Source organism: Penicillium taxi (assembly GCF_028828555.1).
Source record: "Penicillium taxi strain IBT 34144 chromosome Unknown utg000001l_segment0_segment0, whole genome shotgun sequence".
In the NCBI taxonomy this organism is placed as follows: Eukaryota; Fungi; Ascomycota; class Eurotiomycetes; order Eurotiales; family Aspergillaceae; genus Penicillium; species Penicillium taxi.
The window spans coordinates 1,252,163-1,268,220 of NW_026643203.1; the positions used below are offsets into that span (position 1 = coordinate 1,252,163).

Sequence of the window (16,058 nt, forward strand, 5' to 3'; positions counted from 1 at the left end):
GTAAGGTACGTTGTACTTATAATTTAGGTCTATGGATCTACAGTGCGTAAACATCCGCCATGAGGGAGTATATATACCCTCTCAGTAGCTAGTTATGAATGGCACACTTCATACACCGTACATCCACAACATATCCATACTGACTTGATCGAGTAATTTCTCAACAGGCTGAGATGTGGAACGTATGATAATGTTCTTCAGACGTAGTCTGTCGATACATTGGAAGAGGGATGGAGCGCTCTTAGCCAGTCACTATGATCAGGAACATTGGAAGTGATTTCCTGTGTTGTCTATATGGCCCCCATGCGCCTTGTTATCATCACCAGATGATTCAAACTCTATAGACCAGTCACTGGTCCATGGAGAAATTCATCTCTATACCGTCTGTATAGCCCCTGCGCGTTGATATCATCAGGGGAAATATCGAGCGCTGTAAGCCAGTCACTGCGATCAGGAATCTTGGAAGTGCTTTATCTCTGTGTCGCTTACATGGCCCCTATACACCTTTTTATCATAATCTGATGAATCGAGGTGTGCGGATCAGTCAATTATATAAGAAGCAATTCTGCGCCTCTGTACGATCATCGGATGAATTGAGCTCTGCCTGCCAGTCTCTCCATGATTTAAGACAGACAATGAAACGTGTAGTATGAACCAACATAGAGGCTTAGTCCCTATCATCCCCCATCCGCACGGCATAGCTGCTAGAGAAGTTAACCCTGTTATTAACCCTGTTTTTCCATCCGTCCAACTCTCCGTGCTAAATCAATTGTGAAGCCATGAGGGATTTCGACCATAAGGCGAGTTTATTATAGGTAGGATTCCGTGGATGGCCAGAATATGAAGAACTGCACAGGAAAAAACGGTGTAGGTTGAGGGAAATGGATGTTTACCCCGAGGTCGCCTTATGGCTTTTCAGATCCGGAGGTCGTTTGAAGTATCGATCCGAATCAAAACTACTGTAAGTATCCTGCACTTGATCAACGAGAAGATGGCTAACGTTAAGGCCATCCTGGATAGGATTGCAATGTTATCATCCAAATGTCGAAATGCCCATTTCATCGCAAGGGAAGATCGCCAGGTATGCAATAGCTTCTTAATCTATCGCTCAAGCTAACAGATGAGAAGCGACCTCTTTGGCTAGAGGCAGGGCTCACTCCATTTCACATCTCAAGCCCACTCAACGGTATAACATTATGCCCAAATTGCCACTCAAGTTTTGATAGAGAAGAAAAGATTCAGGCTTTTCGCCGAGGAAGCCAAGGTCATTGTCGGCTTTGATAAGGAGGTCACAGTAGAAATACCCCATGCCTTCTGAGTCCAGTTCTAATCTTTGCCATTTATTGCATGTGTGGTACACGTGGCCTTCGTGATACTGCGCCTGACGGATTTTCTGCATACATTGACCTTGAATATAGGAGAGGTCGCTCTCTGAGCCCGTTGAAAGCCCGAAAATAGGTCCGAAATAAACACTCCATCACTAGTGGATATTGAAGAACTACAACATCTTTAAGGAAAATCCAGGCAATCCGGCTTCGAGAGAGCGAGACCTCAAGAGAAGCTCGAAAGGCTGCAATTGCTGTACACTATGTTATTGGTAACCCGGATTCTAGTTCAAATTCAGCTTTTTTCTCACAGGGGCCTACAAATAAAGATAATGGCTCATCATTCCCAGGTAATATTTTTCAAGCGTCTTATCTGATATTGGAGGTGTGCCTTTTTGTTGACAAATCTCAGGAATGTCACCTATGATGATGATGATGGAATTTGAAGTTCCCGACCTAATCAACGAGGGCCTCACGTGGCCGGGTTTCGGGAGCTTGGATAATGCGGGAGAGTTATAGTGGCATAACCTCTGAAGATATAGCCCCCTCAGCCGTACCGCACCGTCAGGTAGTTAGGGTAGTTAGGGTAGTAATCTCTCAACCTTGGAAGATTACCTTAGCTTATTGGGATGATAATGGAATATGGGCTTTATCTAGTGGCATCAGCGATCTGTGGTATGATCAATGACTTGCTGAAGACTATGTCGCGAACGAAAACTATGTCGCGAACGAAAACTATGTCGCGAACGAAAAACGAAATGCCGACAAAAATAAAACAGGTTGGAAGCCCTTGCGCGTTGGGTTGTTTTCAAAGTGTAGGCTTGGGCAATATATCAATTTACCAAAGGACTCAGTCTACTCATTTAGTAATTCATGAACTTTACCCTGCTACGTTATGAATTTTCCAGGACTAAACCTTTCAAGGTTATGAAGCAGACAACACATGAAAATATGTACTATCTAAGCTAGCAGAGGCGATATCGTGTGGGTTCAGGAGACGTGATTCAATATCAAATCTTGATGGGTTGTTGAGCGGATTCTTTCACAAAACGGGCGTTTGCTCTTGGGGCGAGTTCTTTAGGAATTGAAAGGGAGTCCGAGGAGGGTCATAATGCACCACGCCTTTGATATGATCGTTAAGAAAAGGAGTAGGATTCTGCCCATGGTCATCATGCAACAATGCTATTCTCTTGGCAACATTTGAGTCTTGGGAATTTTGCCGACGGACCGTCCAGTGATGGCGTTTCCTAGAGAGCTGGAGCAGATAGACAGGGAGAATAATCTGCTGAGTATGAGCGTTCTCAAAGTCGTAGTCGTCATTGTTGAAGTCAATCGCAAAATAAGTGTGTCTTGAGTAAACTTCGACCGCTAACAGCCGTAAATCTGCTTTCTTTTCCCAAAAATCGACGAAGTTTGCGATCAATTCACGAGTCGAGGCTAGATAGTCTTGACTATTCAGCTTTTTGGTTGGTAGATCACCAATTATTCGGATTGAACGATGAGTTTTAAGAGCTTTGTCAAGAGTATTGTTGACCTCGTCCATAAAGTTCAGAGCACTATCGGGGGCAATGACTTCGTCTGTGACACTGGAAGCGCTTTCAAGAGTACTGTTGACTTCGTCCACAACGTTCGGAGCGCTATCGGGAGTAATGACTTCGTCTGTGTTGTTGGGAGTGCTCTCAAGAGTACTGTTGACTTCGTCCACAACGTTAGGAACACTGCTAGGAGTAATGACTTCGTCCATGACGTTGGAAAAGTATCTTTTGACTTTGATGAAGTAGAAGAAAACCGGTGCGGGAAACAGTTTTTTTGGGAGCCTGCTGCTTCAAGGGACTATTAGTATATATACCATACAAGGTGGTGAAGCTTGGTCATGTCAGGAGGCAGAACTGTAGTTATTACGAAGGTAATAGGACAATGAATAGTTAACTAATTTGAGGACCCTATGATTATGTGACCAACCCCACATAACCATCTGGAACGGTCAAATGGGCAACTTGCTTTTAGTTTAGTCTGTTTTATTAGTCAGCTTCCCTACGCTCTTTGCAGCAGTCTGTTCTACTACAAGGAAAGCAGATCTGCCGGAACACTAATCCGTATTTGGTTAATGCTAGGGAATGCGGGTCACTCGCTGACCCGTTACAGGCCCACAAACAGAACAAACATCTAATTCTTGGCAGCTGTACTCCGTATTAATTATGAAGACTTAGATTATAATAGGTTAATAGGGAATAAATATGTTTTATAGTTAGCTTAATTAGGAAATAATTACGTACTTTTGGTAAGTCTTGGCAGGGCAATGTGGGTTGTCCGTTCTAGAATAGCTCTGACAGAGGATTTCCCGCACTAAGCCCTATTAAGGTTACATAATTCATTGACTACTCCGCTTGCTTGCACTTTATTGTTTACCTTTGCCTCGAGTCTGCCTTTTTCACCCTTCTTGCTCTCCACCATCTAAGCCTTTTACTGCCGTATCTATTGATACTACGCCGCTTTCCACCATTCACTTCTCCTTTTCTTTTCTTTTTTTGCTCTGTCCGAGTCTCCTTGAGGCTTGGCACCCGACTCTTCTCTTTCTCTCTTTGACATCCACCGTCCAGCTCAACGATGATTTCTTTAGTATGTCGAAGGCCAGAGCTCTTGTTGACCGGCCCAAAGATGCCCAATGTGCCTTCTCTGAGTTTGAAGATCCAGAGACAAGATTTGATTCGCCGCATGGTCGCTATGTGCCCTCGTATACATGAGGTTCCCCGATCAACCTTCTTTTTTCTATGGTTCGCCGATAAAGCAACACTTGCTGAGATGATTGAAAACGACAAAAGCGAAATTTACTTGAACCTTATCGCAACTAGCATGACTTCGCCACCTGTGTGCGATATTCCAGGCACTAGTAAGTATACCATTCCGCGTGCTTTCGTGATACTGAATTAACAAATTCTGCTCAAGTAAATCATCTTCTAAAAAAAGCGCGGCTTTAAATACTCTAAAAAGAAGCGACTACTTACTGTAGCTTTCGAAGATGACCGGCTTCGAAAATATCCTCGAACAAGTTTGAGTAATGATACTCCGGCCGAGCGCGACGAATACGAGAAACGACGGAGGGATCCTATCAAAAATACAAGCTCATCTATTATCTAACTGGAGATTAATATTAATCTTATCATTCAAAGTGCCTGAAAAGAGACGGAGAGCATTGCGTTGTGACAAAACTCGTAAATCCAACTCTCAAGTGTGCGCATATTATACCATTCAGGCTAAATGGCTTTAATATGTCGCGCCGCACAGGACAGATTTGGAGCCGACTCCGTATGTTTTACACAAGGGAGCAACTCGAAAAATGGCAGGACGCGATATTGAAAGGCGACACCATCAGTACTGAGCGCACTGAAAACCTTATTACTATAAGCGGCCCAGTCCATGCATACTGGGAAAGGGCCATCTGTGCCTTTCGCCCAATCTCAGTTAACGAAGACAAAACCTCGATGAACATTTCTTTTCATTGGCTACCTCTACTAGGCCGTAAGAAGTTCAAACAGACAGATCTTCTTCAACTCACTGAGAACCCATTGAGGAGAGAAGAGTACGAGTTTAATGGTAGCCGTCCCGCAGAAGGTGTTATGCTGTATCATCTGAAAGACAAAGTTGAAATCTGCTCTGGGGATATCTTTACTATCAGTACTGATGACCCAGTCAAGCTGCCACTACCCTCGTGGGAGCTACTGAACCTACTATGGCACTTAACTAGAATCGGTGCAATGCAAGGAGCCGCAGAGGAAGAAGACGATGAGGAAATCCGATGAGGATGTAATTGGGGAACACGGGGATTTGAGCCCACATAGGTGCCTCCCTGAAATTCGGGACTAGGGGAAAGGGAGGGTGTAGGTTCGCGAGACTGGCGAGCAGGAGAGCGGGAAGATGTAGATTCGCGCGATTGGAGAATAGGAGAGCAGAATGAGATGTTCTGGCTAGACATACTCAGCAGGAATAGAGAGCACTGGTGGCCCGAGGAGAGTGAAGATAGGCGGGTAGGTCGCTGTGGCGGGGAGTTCTCACGAATCATATGAGGTTCGCTTAGGGGGGGAGAGAGTTTGTTTTCGCCTCAAACCTCGAACCTGAGCGAACCTCATATGCTTCGTGAGAACTCCCCGCCACAGCGACCTACCCGCCTCGCGCGGGATGAACAATCCTCGCTCCCGCTCTCGCCCACTCCCTCACCCACTCGCAGCGCTTCGCCGGTCAAGTCGCCGTTGTTTCGCCATCCAGTTCAATCTCGGTCGCTTTCAAAGTCGCCTGATCGGTCCGTGGAGTAGTAATAGCCCTGTTTCTGTAAGGAATGATCATGATTGCTTTGGTGTCGTGCTCGTTATTGCTTATCTTTTCTTTCGGGTACTAACGTATCTCTTTCAAGAGATTGTGAGTAGTATTACTATGGCATTATTCTTACACCGAATAATTTGTTTTTAACTTTCTACCGGGCGATTTCATTGAGTAAGCGAGAATTCCCTTCTTCCTGGGTTATTGAATTCACCTACGCTCGTACTAGGTTCTAGTGGGCAAAAAACATCGGTTCCGACTGTTGTCTTGTAAAGATCGAGAGTCATAAGCTGTTAAGAGAGTTCACGAGGTCCGGAACTCAGAGGATTTGTTGATTCTCTGTGATATCATCCAGGGTAAAGTTTTGATCTGTAGGTAGTTTGTTATTGAAATGTAGGTAGAAATTTTCTATTATCGGTGGCAGAAGGTGGAGATGAGCTACGAATTCTGAAGATATGATTCGTAAATCTTTCCGAATCTAATTAATATAAGATTTATTGATATATACCGTTATGGTTGCTTTTTCTCACGGCTCTGTCTCATTTGCAGGTGTCATTTACTGAAAGATTGAGTGTATGAAGGCGAGGAAATCGAGATGTAAGGCGGATGCACGAAGCAATGCGGCTTATAGTCTATAACATAATTCCCGGTCGGCCATTTAAATTTCAAAAAATTGTAAATGTCGGTACACCAGTACCGAGTGTAGAATAGCTATTCGAAAAGGTGGACAAGAAGCTCCCATAGATTTGGAGTGCCCTTCATTCTAGCACGAAGGGTTGTTCTTGGAACATTAAATGATCGTGCAGCAGCTATCTGAAGGATATCGACAATCTTAAATAGCTAATACGGTATGTCCCTCCTGCTCTAGCGATTTCTGTCGTTTCCTAGTGCGAATTGGGACATGGTGTGTGTTCTAAAACAGAGAGTTGCTGTTGAAACGATTTTTTAGATGGGGTGGCTGGGAATTACGTTCGATAGAACGTTTTCTGGTGAGGATCTATAATGCTTATTACTAGGTTTAATGCTTGTTTGGGGTAAAAAGTGAAAGCAAAAAAGTGATGAACTCCGATAGGGGGAATCGAACCCCCGGCTGCCGTGTGAGAGACGGCGATGTTAGCCACTACACCATATCGGACGGGTATAGAGAATTTCGCTATTAAGTTTAGTGTTATCCCTTCCGGCTTAGCGTCATAAGTCTCTATGGCCGTGCGTAGTTCTATAAAGTCCCTTATTTCCCCTCCAACTTTTTTGTTTTTCATTTACCCTGCCAGTTTCCCTTCACTATGTTCTGAGGTATTTTTGCCATTGGACTGGATCACTGAGCTCCGAACCACCCTTGTATCTCTGGAGAGACTCGTTAGCCCCTCGGCGTAATCAGCTGGTCCTGAGTCGAATTTTCGCGCCATCAGATCCATTTCCTAGACCCTTTCAGAATAAATTTTCTTATACGGCGGGGCTTCAAATCTGCCTTAGGTACAATTATTAAGCGAGGGGCTACTCAGCCTTGGCTTTGGCGCTTGCACGATATTGAAATAGAGAAACGCCGAGATTGGACTGCTCAGTCTTATAGATCGACTTGACTACCTTAGCTACCTTGCCTAATCTAGTTATTATTCTTAGTCATTTTAAGTCCACGAGAGGAGATTATGAAACAACCATCATAATATTATGTCCTTTCACAATGACCGAAAGATATATTTCAAACAGCCTCTGGATCTAAAAAGCCCTGTACGGTTATTAATGTTCCGACAAACCACCTAATCATGCTTATTACTAAATATGCCTTATGACCGATATTCCTATTAACTTCACAATTGATTGACTTGGTATGGAGAATTAAAATGATAAAAGAAATAGTGTTAACAACAGGGTCAACTTCTCTAGCAGCTAAAAGGGATACCGTCTAGTGCCTAGAAGGTGCGTCTAACATAATAATCTAGATAATATTGGTGATCGCAATAATATGCTAATAAATCAAGATCATGCTCCCATAAGAAATAGTCAAGAAACTTTGAAGGTATTTGTCGATCAACTACGTTGAAAGGACAGGGTTCACACGTTGCACTATGTTGAACAATGTGTCCAATGGGGAAAGCTAATTCCGGATCAGGGAATCAGTGGGTCAGGGTGGCTGAATTAGGCCGATATGGTAAATAGTAATACGATGCTAGACTGCTAGCAAAGGAAGTGAAATAATGTCTCAAAGGTATGGTAAAGATGAGGTGAATTAGATTCGCTTGACCCTTAGATCTCTGGATTTCAGGGTCATATATATAGGATAAGATATAGAACGCAAACATAAGTAATATCAGGTGAAGAAGATGCAAAGAACAATTTTGATGCAAGCAGGAATCAGCCGGAATTAGTCATAATAATGATGGCTGCAAACAGTAATTACTCCACTATATCAGAAGTGGATTGATCTGATCGTTTTTTGATCAACACACTATATACACTGGAAAAGGGTATGGTTCGTCCTAGATTCTTAGTATATATGTGGTGCAAAGTGGTGTGAAATGTGTTCGATTCATGTAGCTACTTGAGTTCCTAATATAGTCGTTCCCCCGTGACCCGGGGGTCTGTTTGTTCCGTTCCGGGTTTATGGTATTGCACGATTGCAATATCCATGTTCCGACAAGTAGGGAGCTCCTCGAATTACGGAATTAGGCCTAGCTATCACGGTTATTCTCCTAATCGGGAAGTGCAAATTCCTTTAGTTATACCTCACTAACCAAGTATCGTAGAAGAATAAAAAGAGAAGATTTAGAATGCTGTGTACAGTAGGAATCTAATAGTACTAATATATTAACTATAATCCTTGCTATCACCGTTATTCTCCTAATCGGGAAGTGCAACTTCTTTGGGTTATACCTCACCAACCAAGCATCGTAGAAGAATGAAAAGAGAAAATTTAGAATGCTGTGGACAGCAGGAATCTGATGGTATTAGCATATCAACCATAACCCTTCTTTGAAGATTTTGGGAGTTGTCATGATTTGCTATGTAGAGTGTTATCAATAATTGTCCCACGATAGTGCTCCCCTTCTAACTAGGTACCCTTGAAGCTCGAACGAGCTTCAAGTTCGAATATAAGCCTCTAACCCCAGAATCTAGAGCGGCCCTTCCTGGATCGTGACAAGATTAAACATTTGAACCCATTTTTTGATTTGGTCAATTTCCTGACCCAATGACCATATCTATTCTTAGACGGCTATCGCAACAACTTCAGCTAAATCTTTAGCGTGTCAGCTCGTTTGATTACGGCAACTCTTTTATCTGATAAAAGGTTTCGAGCTGCTTGGGAATGTCTGTAAACATCTCCATTGAAAAGCCCCGTTGCATCCTTCCCAACCCCCGATCGAATCAATGCGGCACCACCAGGGTGCTTTTCAATAAATGATGTTATATCATAAACAATATCCTCAATGAGGATCAGTTTCAGGGTTTTCTGTGCCGTATACTCCTCCCAAGGCATAATAGGTAAGCCTGCCAAGGGAACCCCCCATGTCATAGTCTGGAACTGTTGATCCAGCCGTTTTTGACACTGCTGCAACCAATTCTTCTGGATCACATTTGCGGGAAAGGCATTCAAGTTTGAAGCAAGACCAAGTTTATTGCAGAGCCAGATTAGCCACTTCGTGGGATCATAGTCGTACCACTCTATCCCATTCCGCCAGTCATTGGGGAACTCGTGATGGAAGTTATGATAACCCTCGCCCAGAGTAATCAGCGCGACTAAGAAATTATCTCGAGCAGACTTGACACTATCATAGGGCTGATCTCCAAAATAGTGTGCAAGTGAGTTGATACAGAACGTGCGCTGCTGAATGATAGCTGTTCCGAGCAGGCCTCCATAGATCAAGCCGCCATACCAATCGTTCCACCCTAGCCCTGCTATAACAGTGGGTAAAATGTATGACATGATAAGGAACAACTGCCAGTAATAACGAGCCTGCCACTGCACGATCGAATCTTGTTTAAAGTCCTCGATATTTACCCGGCCAATGCGGTCAAGATCTTGCTTGAAGATGATCCAACCAATATGAGAATGGAAAAGTCCCTTTGCAACATTGTACGGGTCTTGATCTGTGTCCACATAACGATGATGGGCTCGATGCTCTCTGCACCAAACTTTGATCGATCCTTGTCCTGCTCCGGCACCGAACAGGGCCAGGAATATTTGAAGCGGTTTTCCAGCTGAAAAAGATTTATGAGACCAGAGACGGTGGTAGCCTTTTATGGATGATTAACAAAAATCGATCTATGTATTCGTGAGATGACTTCGCATGTAGGTACCTACCCGTAGTGATACTGATTCCTTTCAAGAAACTGTAGCCGATTGCGAAAATTGTAGTCTTTCTTTGCAGAGGCACCCAGAAAGTGCTGAAAGTAGCTAGTAGAGGAAAAATGACCACAACGGTCATCTTGAGCCAGTGAATCTTCTCGTACCACTTCATCGTGTTTTCCTCTTCTACTGAGTCTTGTACCGAGTCTTGCACCGAGTGTACGGTGGATATTTCATCATTTGATGCTTGCATAGTAGGTATATTCATTTCCGTATGCATTATTTGACTGGGAAAATTCAGTCAAAATGTAATATCTAGGTATTTTACCAGATTGCCGGAGGAAAAAGAAATCGGAATATTTCGGGCAAGATAAAATAGACTCCTGTCGATGACGAAAGGAGGGTAAAATAGACTCCTGTCGATGACGAAAGGAGGGTTAAAATAATAGAAATGTAGACAAACCTGGGTTACAATTTTGGCGCGGAAACACAGTTCTGAAATAATTCGTACTTTACGTGTTGCCCGCTAGAAATATCGAAATTGGGTTTCTAGATCGGGAAAAACCCAGCTATGACCTTGGATAAATTGTGGTTATGAAGATTCGGTTCAGATCAAACTTGATCTCCAAACCAATCAAATTGTCACTTGCTCACTGCAGATCTCATTTCCTGCATTTGGATAAACGTCATACAATATAATCGAAAGGCAATAGTGACAGAAAGTGTGTGCTTATTTTATATTCGCACTGATTAGGGCAAGTCTACTTGTTAAAAGCGTAATGACTTTTTTCCCACGAATATGAGCCCAGATGCCTCGCGATGTTAAATAAATCTTTTTTCGAGCTTAGACAATTCCATCAGGGTCCACGTGGGACAGCGTCTCATTCATTTTTGGAGCCTTAATAACTCCAATCCTTTTAGGGTTGCCACCCGCCATAATCCATCGCCTTACCTTCCCCTAAATCGCTTTTTAAAGCAGGATTGAAGTATGATTTTCGAGAAGAAACCCACGAAATTCAATTTTGCATCAGAATAGACTCTTCCGACCCACTAGAAACAACCTTCTGCGGCGTGTCCGTGTACCCGAGAGGTTCGGAGCGGGTCAGGGTATCTATCGGGTGCAGATTATAGCGTAGAACTTGGTTATTATGACCAGTTCCACAGACTATGCAGGATTGAGGGACCCGAGGTAAACCTTCATATCAGAGGGTAGGAAGGCCGAATGCCGTGGTGAGCCGTGGAATGAGGGCCTTCAGGGATTATTTTGGTGGTCGTCCCATGACTTGTATCGAAGGAAGAAGCGATTCAGGGCGGTGGTCCACCAGGCCGCACAGCTCTCACTCGGTTAGTGTAGGCGACTGTGATTGGATGAATTATTACTCAAATACCTTTTTCTCGCAATTTATCTAGTTCTCACGTCGCTTTTCTCTCCATATCCGCTACTGTCAATACATTGTACCACTTTGCGGCTTAAAATTACTTGCTAGTGTCATGGGCAGTATTTACAATGCAGGCTGCAAGGCTTATCTTGACGAGTCGTCACAAGATGTGAATGCCGATGAGTTGTATTTGGACTGCTTGCTCTTGATGAAGCTAAACATTACCTATGTTCTTTTGACGCCGTGTTATGTAATTCTATGCGGCATTATTTACCAAAAATTGCTCACATCGTCTTTTTTCACGAAACACTATGGAAAAAGCTATTCAATTCTCAATGCACGACAGAAACATGGATTTCGTTTTCAACATATCGATTTGATTGTCAAGATTTCTTCAACCTTGTTCATGTCAAGGCCCGCATTCAAAGTATTTATCAGAGGCCAGCTTTGGACTGATCCATACTATAGTGGTGCTCCTTTCACTCTAGGCGTTGTATCGACAAGTGGCCCTTGTTTGGTCTCAGCGCTCTTTATACTCGATATATGCACAACTGAAGATATGAGGCTACTCGATCTGGTTCATCATCTCGGTACTATTCTTGCAACTCAAGCATATCTGGTTTGGTCTGTTACGCAGCCAGTTGAGGCAATCAGCAGTTTAATGCAAGCAAGAAAAGTGGTTGATATCGCTCTTTTATGGAGTAAGTCCTGATTCTGGTTGATTCATGTTCATGATCTAAAATTTCTATAAAAGTTATATTCGCTGGTTTCTACAGCTCTATTAAAGCCTTCGGTCATGTTATGCGACGTTATCTTATGTCCAGAGCCGTTGCGCTATCTAGACTCTACATCCTCATTTTCTACACCGGTACGTCAGTTGTGATTCTGGAACTGGTGTCCGTTTCTTCTGCAACATTTCTTGAATGGAGTGAGCTGCCGATACTTGCAAGAGTCGTATTCATTTTGTTCCAAATGATCTTTACTGCCACTAAGTGGTCACATATCCGAATATTTTATGAAATGTACAGGAAGCAAAAGAAGGCCTAAAAGGGTCTTCAACTTCAACCTTTGAAATCAGAAGTACCTAGTAGAAAATACCAATGTATCTCTATGCTATGAGGTCATGAGATCTCAAAACTTCAACTGCACATATCCCACATAGAACTTCCCTTAAGTTGATTAATAATATTCATCGATATCTGCCCTCTTTCGTTTCGAGTGATTGGTTGCAACTTGGCATTAGATCTCATCGGTTTTCATATATGCTCGTTTATATTCAATGTTTGCTTTCATAGTGCTCTTATCAATGCAACGAATATGTTATTTTACCTTATTATTCCAAGGTTGTAAATTGTAGTAGAGTTGGACTTGGACTTAGTAGTGTCTTACTACTAGACTATATTATAAGATGCAACCTTGGAACTACCAATCTAGAAAGCGCAGAGATTTCATACCATATCCAATCAAACCAAATTTCGGGTTCATTTCCCGGGACCAGTTCCTCGGGACTATAGACAATATTAAGGTAACCTTTTTTGGAACTTAAGCAGGGTCCACCTGACCCAGAGCCTTGGTCCACGACTTTAGTTTTAGGTTGCCTGCCCGATTCGCCAGGATTCGCCAGAATACAATGAAGGAATTGGTTAGGCTCTAATTAGACGATGAGAGTCGGGAACAGGAAGAATTTCTTAGTCGTAATTCTCAATTAAAAAGAGAAAGAAAGGAGGTGAAGAAGATGGGTCGTCACTGGTACGGGCTAGTCCCAATATGACGGGCGGTCAGCGACGCCTGACAGAAAAATGCACGTTTGTAGCTCTCAGCACGTCCCCGTTCCGCAAGCCCTGGGCTAACAGGTTCCAGTGGAGTCTGATGTATTATGTATTGGTTTTGATCTGCTATGAGGTTCAAGCTATAAAGGGAGAAGTCCCCGTTCTGTACCTCCTGTACAGAAACTACCAACATCTCTTATCTCTCGGATTTTCATCACAAAGCTTCCATTTGGACAAAAAACACTTCCGAGGTTTCCTGCGATCATGCCTGCCGAGTCCGACCTAAAACCTCTACGCATCGTTATAGCGCGCGATAAAGCTGGTGTAGCTTATAAATATGCTATCAAAGCTATTTTAGAGAAGAATTACCTCGTTGAGTCTATAGTTGACGTCGGTGTCGACTCCGCTTCTGACATGACTGCCTACCCTCATACAGCAGTCAAGGGGGGCTAAGCTGATTAAGGATGGTAAAGCAGACCGTGGTCTTTTCTTCTGTGGCACCGGTCTTGGTGTTGCTATCGCCGCCAATAAAGTCCCTGGAATTCGGGCTGTCACTGCCCATGATCCATTTTCTGTTGAGCGCTCAATTCTGAGCAGTAATGCCCAAATCCTCTGTATGGGCCAACGAGTCATTTGTATTGAGTCGGCGAAGAAGCTTGTTATTGACTGGCTCGACTACCGCTTTGACTCTACGAGTGGCTCTGCTGCTAAGGTGCAGGCTATCTGTGACTGTGAGGCTCAATTCTCTCTGATTGCCTAATTGGTGTTATCAGTGGCTTGACTCTGATGTCGTCGCCTTTTCCCTTTCTTTTCAACCCCGAAATATTATAATTCTACTTGAGTGTTCCGCTCGTACGTGGTTTACACTAGCAATACATAAGAAGTCTAAGGCTATTCTCGAGCTCAGCTGTGAAGATATCTGTGAGTCTTCCAATTTGAAATTGATCTTTATCTCGATCTATATCAGACATAATGTATATCTCACTTATAAGCAAGATTATCCTCCTGGTCCTCGGCTAGGAGCTCATGACCAATGAAGGTGTAAACTAGGCGAGCCATTTCAAGCTTGCTGCCCTTAGCGACCGCAACACGACGAGTGTGATAGCGCTTTCCGTCGATAATCTCAAAGCCCCAAACCTATATCTGATTAACTATATGAACTAATGATTAGAATAGGGGTGAGTCATACCTGCTCGGCAGTCCAACCACTGGTAGCATTTACAACCCAGCTCTGTACAGATAACTCCTCGTCCGCAACGTCCGCATCCGCAATAAACCCTTCACAAGTGGAACCATCGGCAAATATTTCACCACGTAAGAATCGCTTGATTGTGTTATTAGTCTTTTCGGCAACCTTTGTCTGTAGATCGAGCGCGGGACGGAATTTGCCGTCTTCATCCTGTATTCCGCAGATAAAGCGGGAGCAGCCTATCACCCTGCCGAAGACGTTGTCCTTGTGCTCACCCATAACCCAGTCCATCTTGCGCTCCTCCTTGTTACCCTTAATGCCGCCGGTCACAACCTGCTGAATATCGATGTGGTAGATCGAGTCTTTTGGGTCGGTATACTCGCGTATATGAAGTGTGACGGTGGCGTACCCGAGAGCTTTACGGAGCAACCAGCTCACACCTTGCTATCGGAGTGTTAGCTGACCTGAATTGCTTCCGGTATTGCTATTGGAGTATTTATTTGAGAATAGTGTATAGCATTCATTTATCTCATCTGATTAAGGATTTGATACATACCAGACCTAGGATAGGATCAAAGGGATCAGACTGGGTGGTGTCCTATCGTACAGGGATGTTAGTTCAGAATGGCTTTAGAATTCCAAGAAAATCTCCTAATCCAAGTCGGCCTACCATCACCCACTGCCCAGTGAAGTTTTTAATCGTGATATCAGCTGGAGCGGCCATCTTGGAAAGTATTTTGATGGTAGGAGTGGATGGAGTGGCGGGGATTAAGAACTAAATAAGGTTTAAAGTAAACATGACCCCTTCCAAGGCAGGATTTGGTTCTGACTAAGCGAAACCAATCCACATATCTAGTGATTCATTAAGAAATGGTAAAATATAGGAAATAATGTTGCAGCTTACAAAAAATTGGTATTCAGAAGGCAAAGAGTTATGGTCTCGAACGTAAGGTTCTCATTCGTCTTACCCGATCTAGAAGCCCATTTTTGCTTTCTCGTGTGGGTCGCAAAGTGGAAAATTTTCAGATCGCGGACTTGGATAATGGGCACGACGATCATTAACCATGACCGCCGGGCTCATAACCGTCGACTTTTATGAAGTTTGGATGTCTAATGAGAAAAGTGAATGAGTTCATTGATTCTTGGCTGTGACAGAGTTTATAGGCTTTTTTTCAGGTGCTACATATTATGTTATCTGAAGAATACGCTGTCACAAGCAGGATTTGGTTCTGACTAAGCGAAACCAATCCACATATCTAATGATTCATTAAGAAATGGTAAAATTTTCAGATCGCGGACTTGGATAATGGACACGACGATCATTAACCATGACCGCCGGGCTCATAACCGTCGACTTTTATGAAGTTTGGATGTCCAATGAGAAAAGTGAATGAGTTCATTGATTCTTGGCTGTGACAGCGTTTGGGCTCAAAAGGTGTAAAAAGTTGTAAAGGTGGGGTTTTACATCGGTTTTTGCCAAGTGCTGATCATAGTGGGTCTAGGAAGCGAATTCGTGTTATAAGGTTCGGAGATTAGTATCTCTCTAGATTAGGTCTTGACTTCGTGAACATTTCATACGATTACCGAAGGGTTCTTGATAACCACATGGAATAATGGGAAACACTACTTGTCTCTCAGGGCAGCAGCCTATTAATTTGAAGTCAGATTCTTGCAAATTGGGATTTCTTTGTAGGATCTTTAGTGTTTGCTATGGAATGCTCCATTACTGATCATTAATTCTCATAGGCTCGAACATAACTGCAGATAATCCAGCAGTCTTTTGCCCACCGACGGAAA

The 16,058-nt window shown here is 43.3% G+C and overlaps 7 protein-coding genes across 7 annotated transcripts; 4 read left to right on the forward strand and 3 right to left on the reverse strand.

The window, feature by feature from the left end:
* Nucleotides 1-2,367: 2,367 nt before the first annotated feature.
* Nucleotides 2,368-3,069, reverse strand: N7495_000463 (uncharacterized protein; the record flags this gene model as incomplete). Its single annotated transcript, XM_057203133.1, has 1 exon — nt 2,368-3,069. One exon carries the CDS (start codon nt 3,067-3,069, stop codon nt 2,368-2,370), a length of 702 nt encoding a protein of 233 aa, XP_057067206.1.
* Nucleotides 3,070-3,983: 914 nt separating this feature from the next.
* Nucleotides 3,984-4,463, forward strand: N7495_000464 (uncharacterized protein; the record flags this gene model as incomplete). Its single annotated transcript, XM_057203134.1, has 2 exons — nt 3,984-4,215; nt 4,336-4,463. 2 exons carry the CDS (start codon nt 3,984-3,986, stop codon nt 4,461-4,463), a joined length of 360 nt encoding a protein of 119 aa, XP_057067207.1.
* Nucleotides 4,464-4,594: 131 nt separating this feature from the next.
* Nucleotides 4,595-5,125, forward strand: N7495_000465 (uncharacterized protein; the record flags this gene model as incomplete). The annotated part of the gene is made up of 1 exon (XM_057203135.1): nt 4,595-5,125. One exon carries the CDS (start codon nt 4,595-4,597, stop codon nt 5,123-5,125), a length of 531 nt encoding a protein of 176 aa, XP_057067208.1.
* A 327-nt stretch (nt 5,126-5,452) lies between these two features.
* On the forward strand, nt 5,453-5,635 carry N7495_000466 (uncharacterized protein; the record flags this gene model as incomplete). Its single annotated transcript, XM_057203136.1, has 1 exon — nt 5,453-5,635. The coding sequence occupies one exon, from the start codon at nt 5,453-5,455 to the stop codon at nt 5,633-5,635; it is 183 nt and encodes a 60-aa protein (XP_057067209.1).
* A 3,233-nt stretch (nt 5,636-8,868) lies between these two features.
* On the reverse strand, nt 8,869-10,204 carry N7495_000467 (acyl-CoA desaturase; the record flags this gene model as incomplete). Its single annotated transcript, XM_057203137.1, has 2 exons — nt 8,869-9,872; nt 9,940-10,204. 2 exons carry the CDS (start codon nt 10,202-10,204, stop codon nt 8,869-8,871), a joined length of 1,269 nt encoding a protein of 422 aa, XP_057067210.1.
* A 3,132-nt stretch (nt 10,205-13,336) lies between these two features.
* On the forward strand, nt 13,337-13,832 carry N7495_000468 (RpiB/LacA/LacB family sugar-phosphate isomerase; the record flags this gene model as incomplete). The annotated part of the gene is made up of 2 exons (XM_057203138.1): nt 13,337-13,510; nt 13,536-13,832. 2 exons carry the CDS (start codon nt 13,337-13,339, stop codon nt 13,830-13,832), a joined length of 471 nt encoding a protein of 156 aa, XP_057067211.1.
* A 221-nt stretch (nt 13,833-14,053) lies between these two features.
* N7495_000469 (uncharacterized protein) lies at nt 14,054-14,985 on the reverse strand (the record flags this gene model as incomplete). The annotated part of the gene is made up of 4 exons (XM_057203139.1): nt 14,054-14,209; nt 14,262-14,705; nt 14,818-14,859; nt 14,932-14,985. 4 exons carry the CDS (start codon nt 14,983-14,985, stop codon nt 14,054-14,056), a joined length of 696 nt encoding a protein of 231 aa, XP_057067212.1.
* Nucleotides 14,986-16,058: the final 1,073 nt, after the last annotated feature.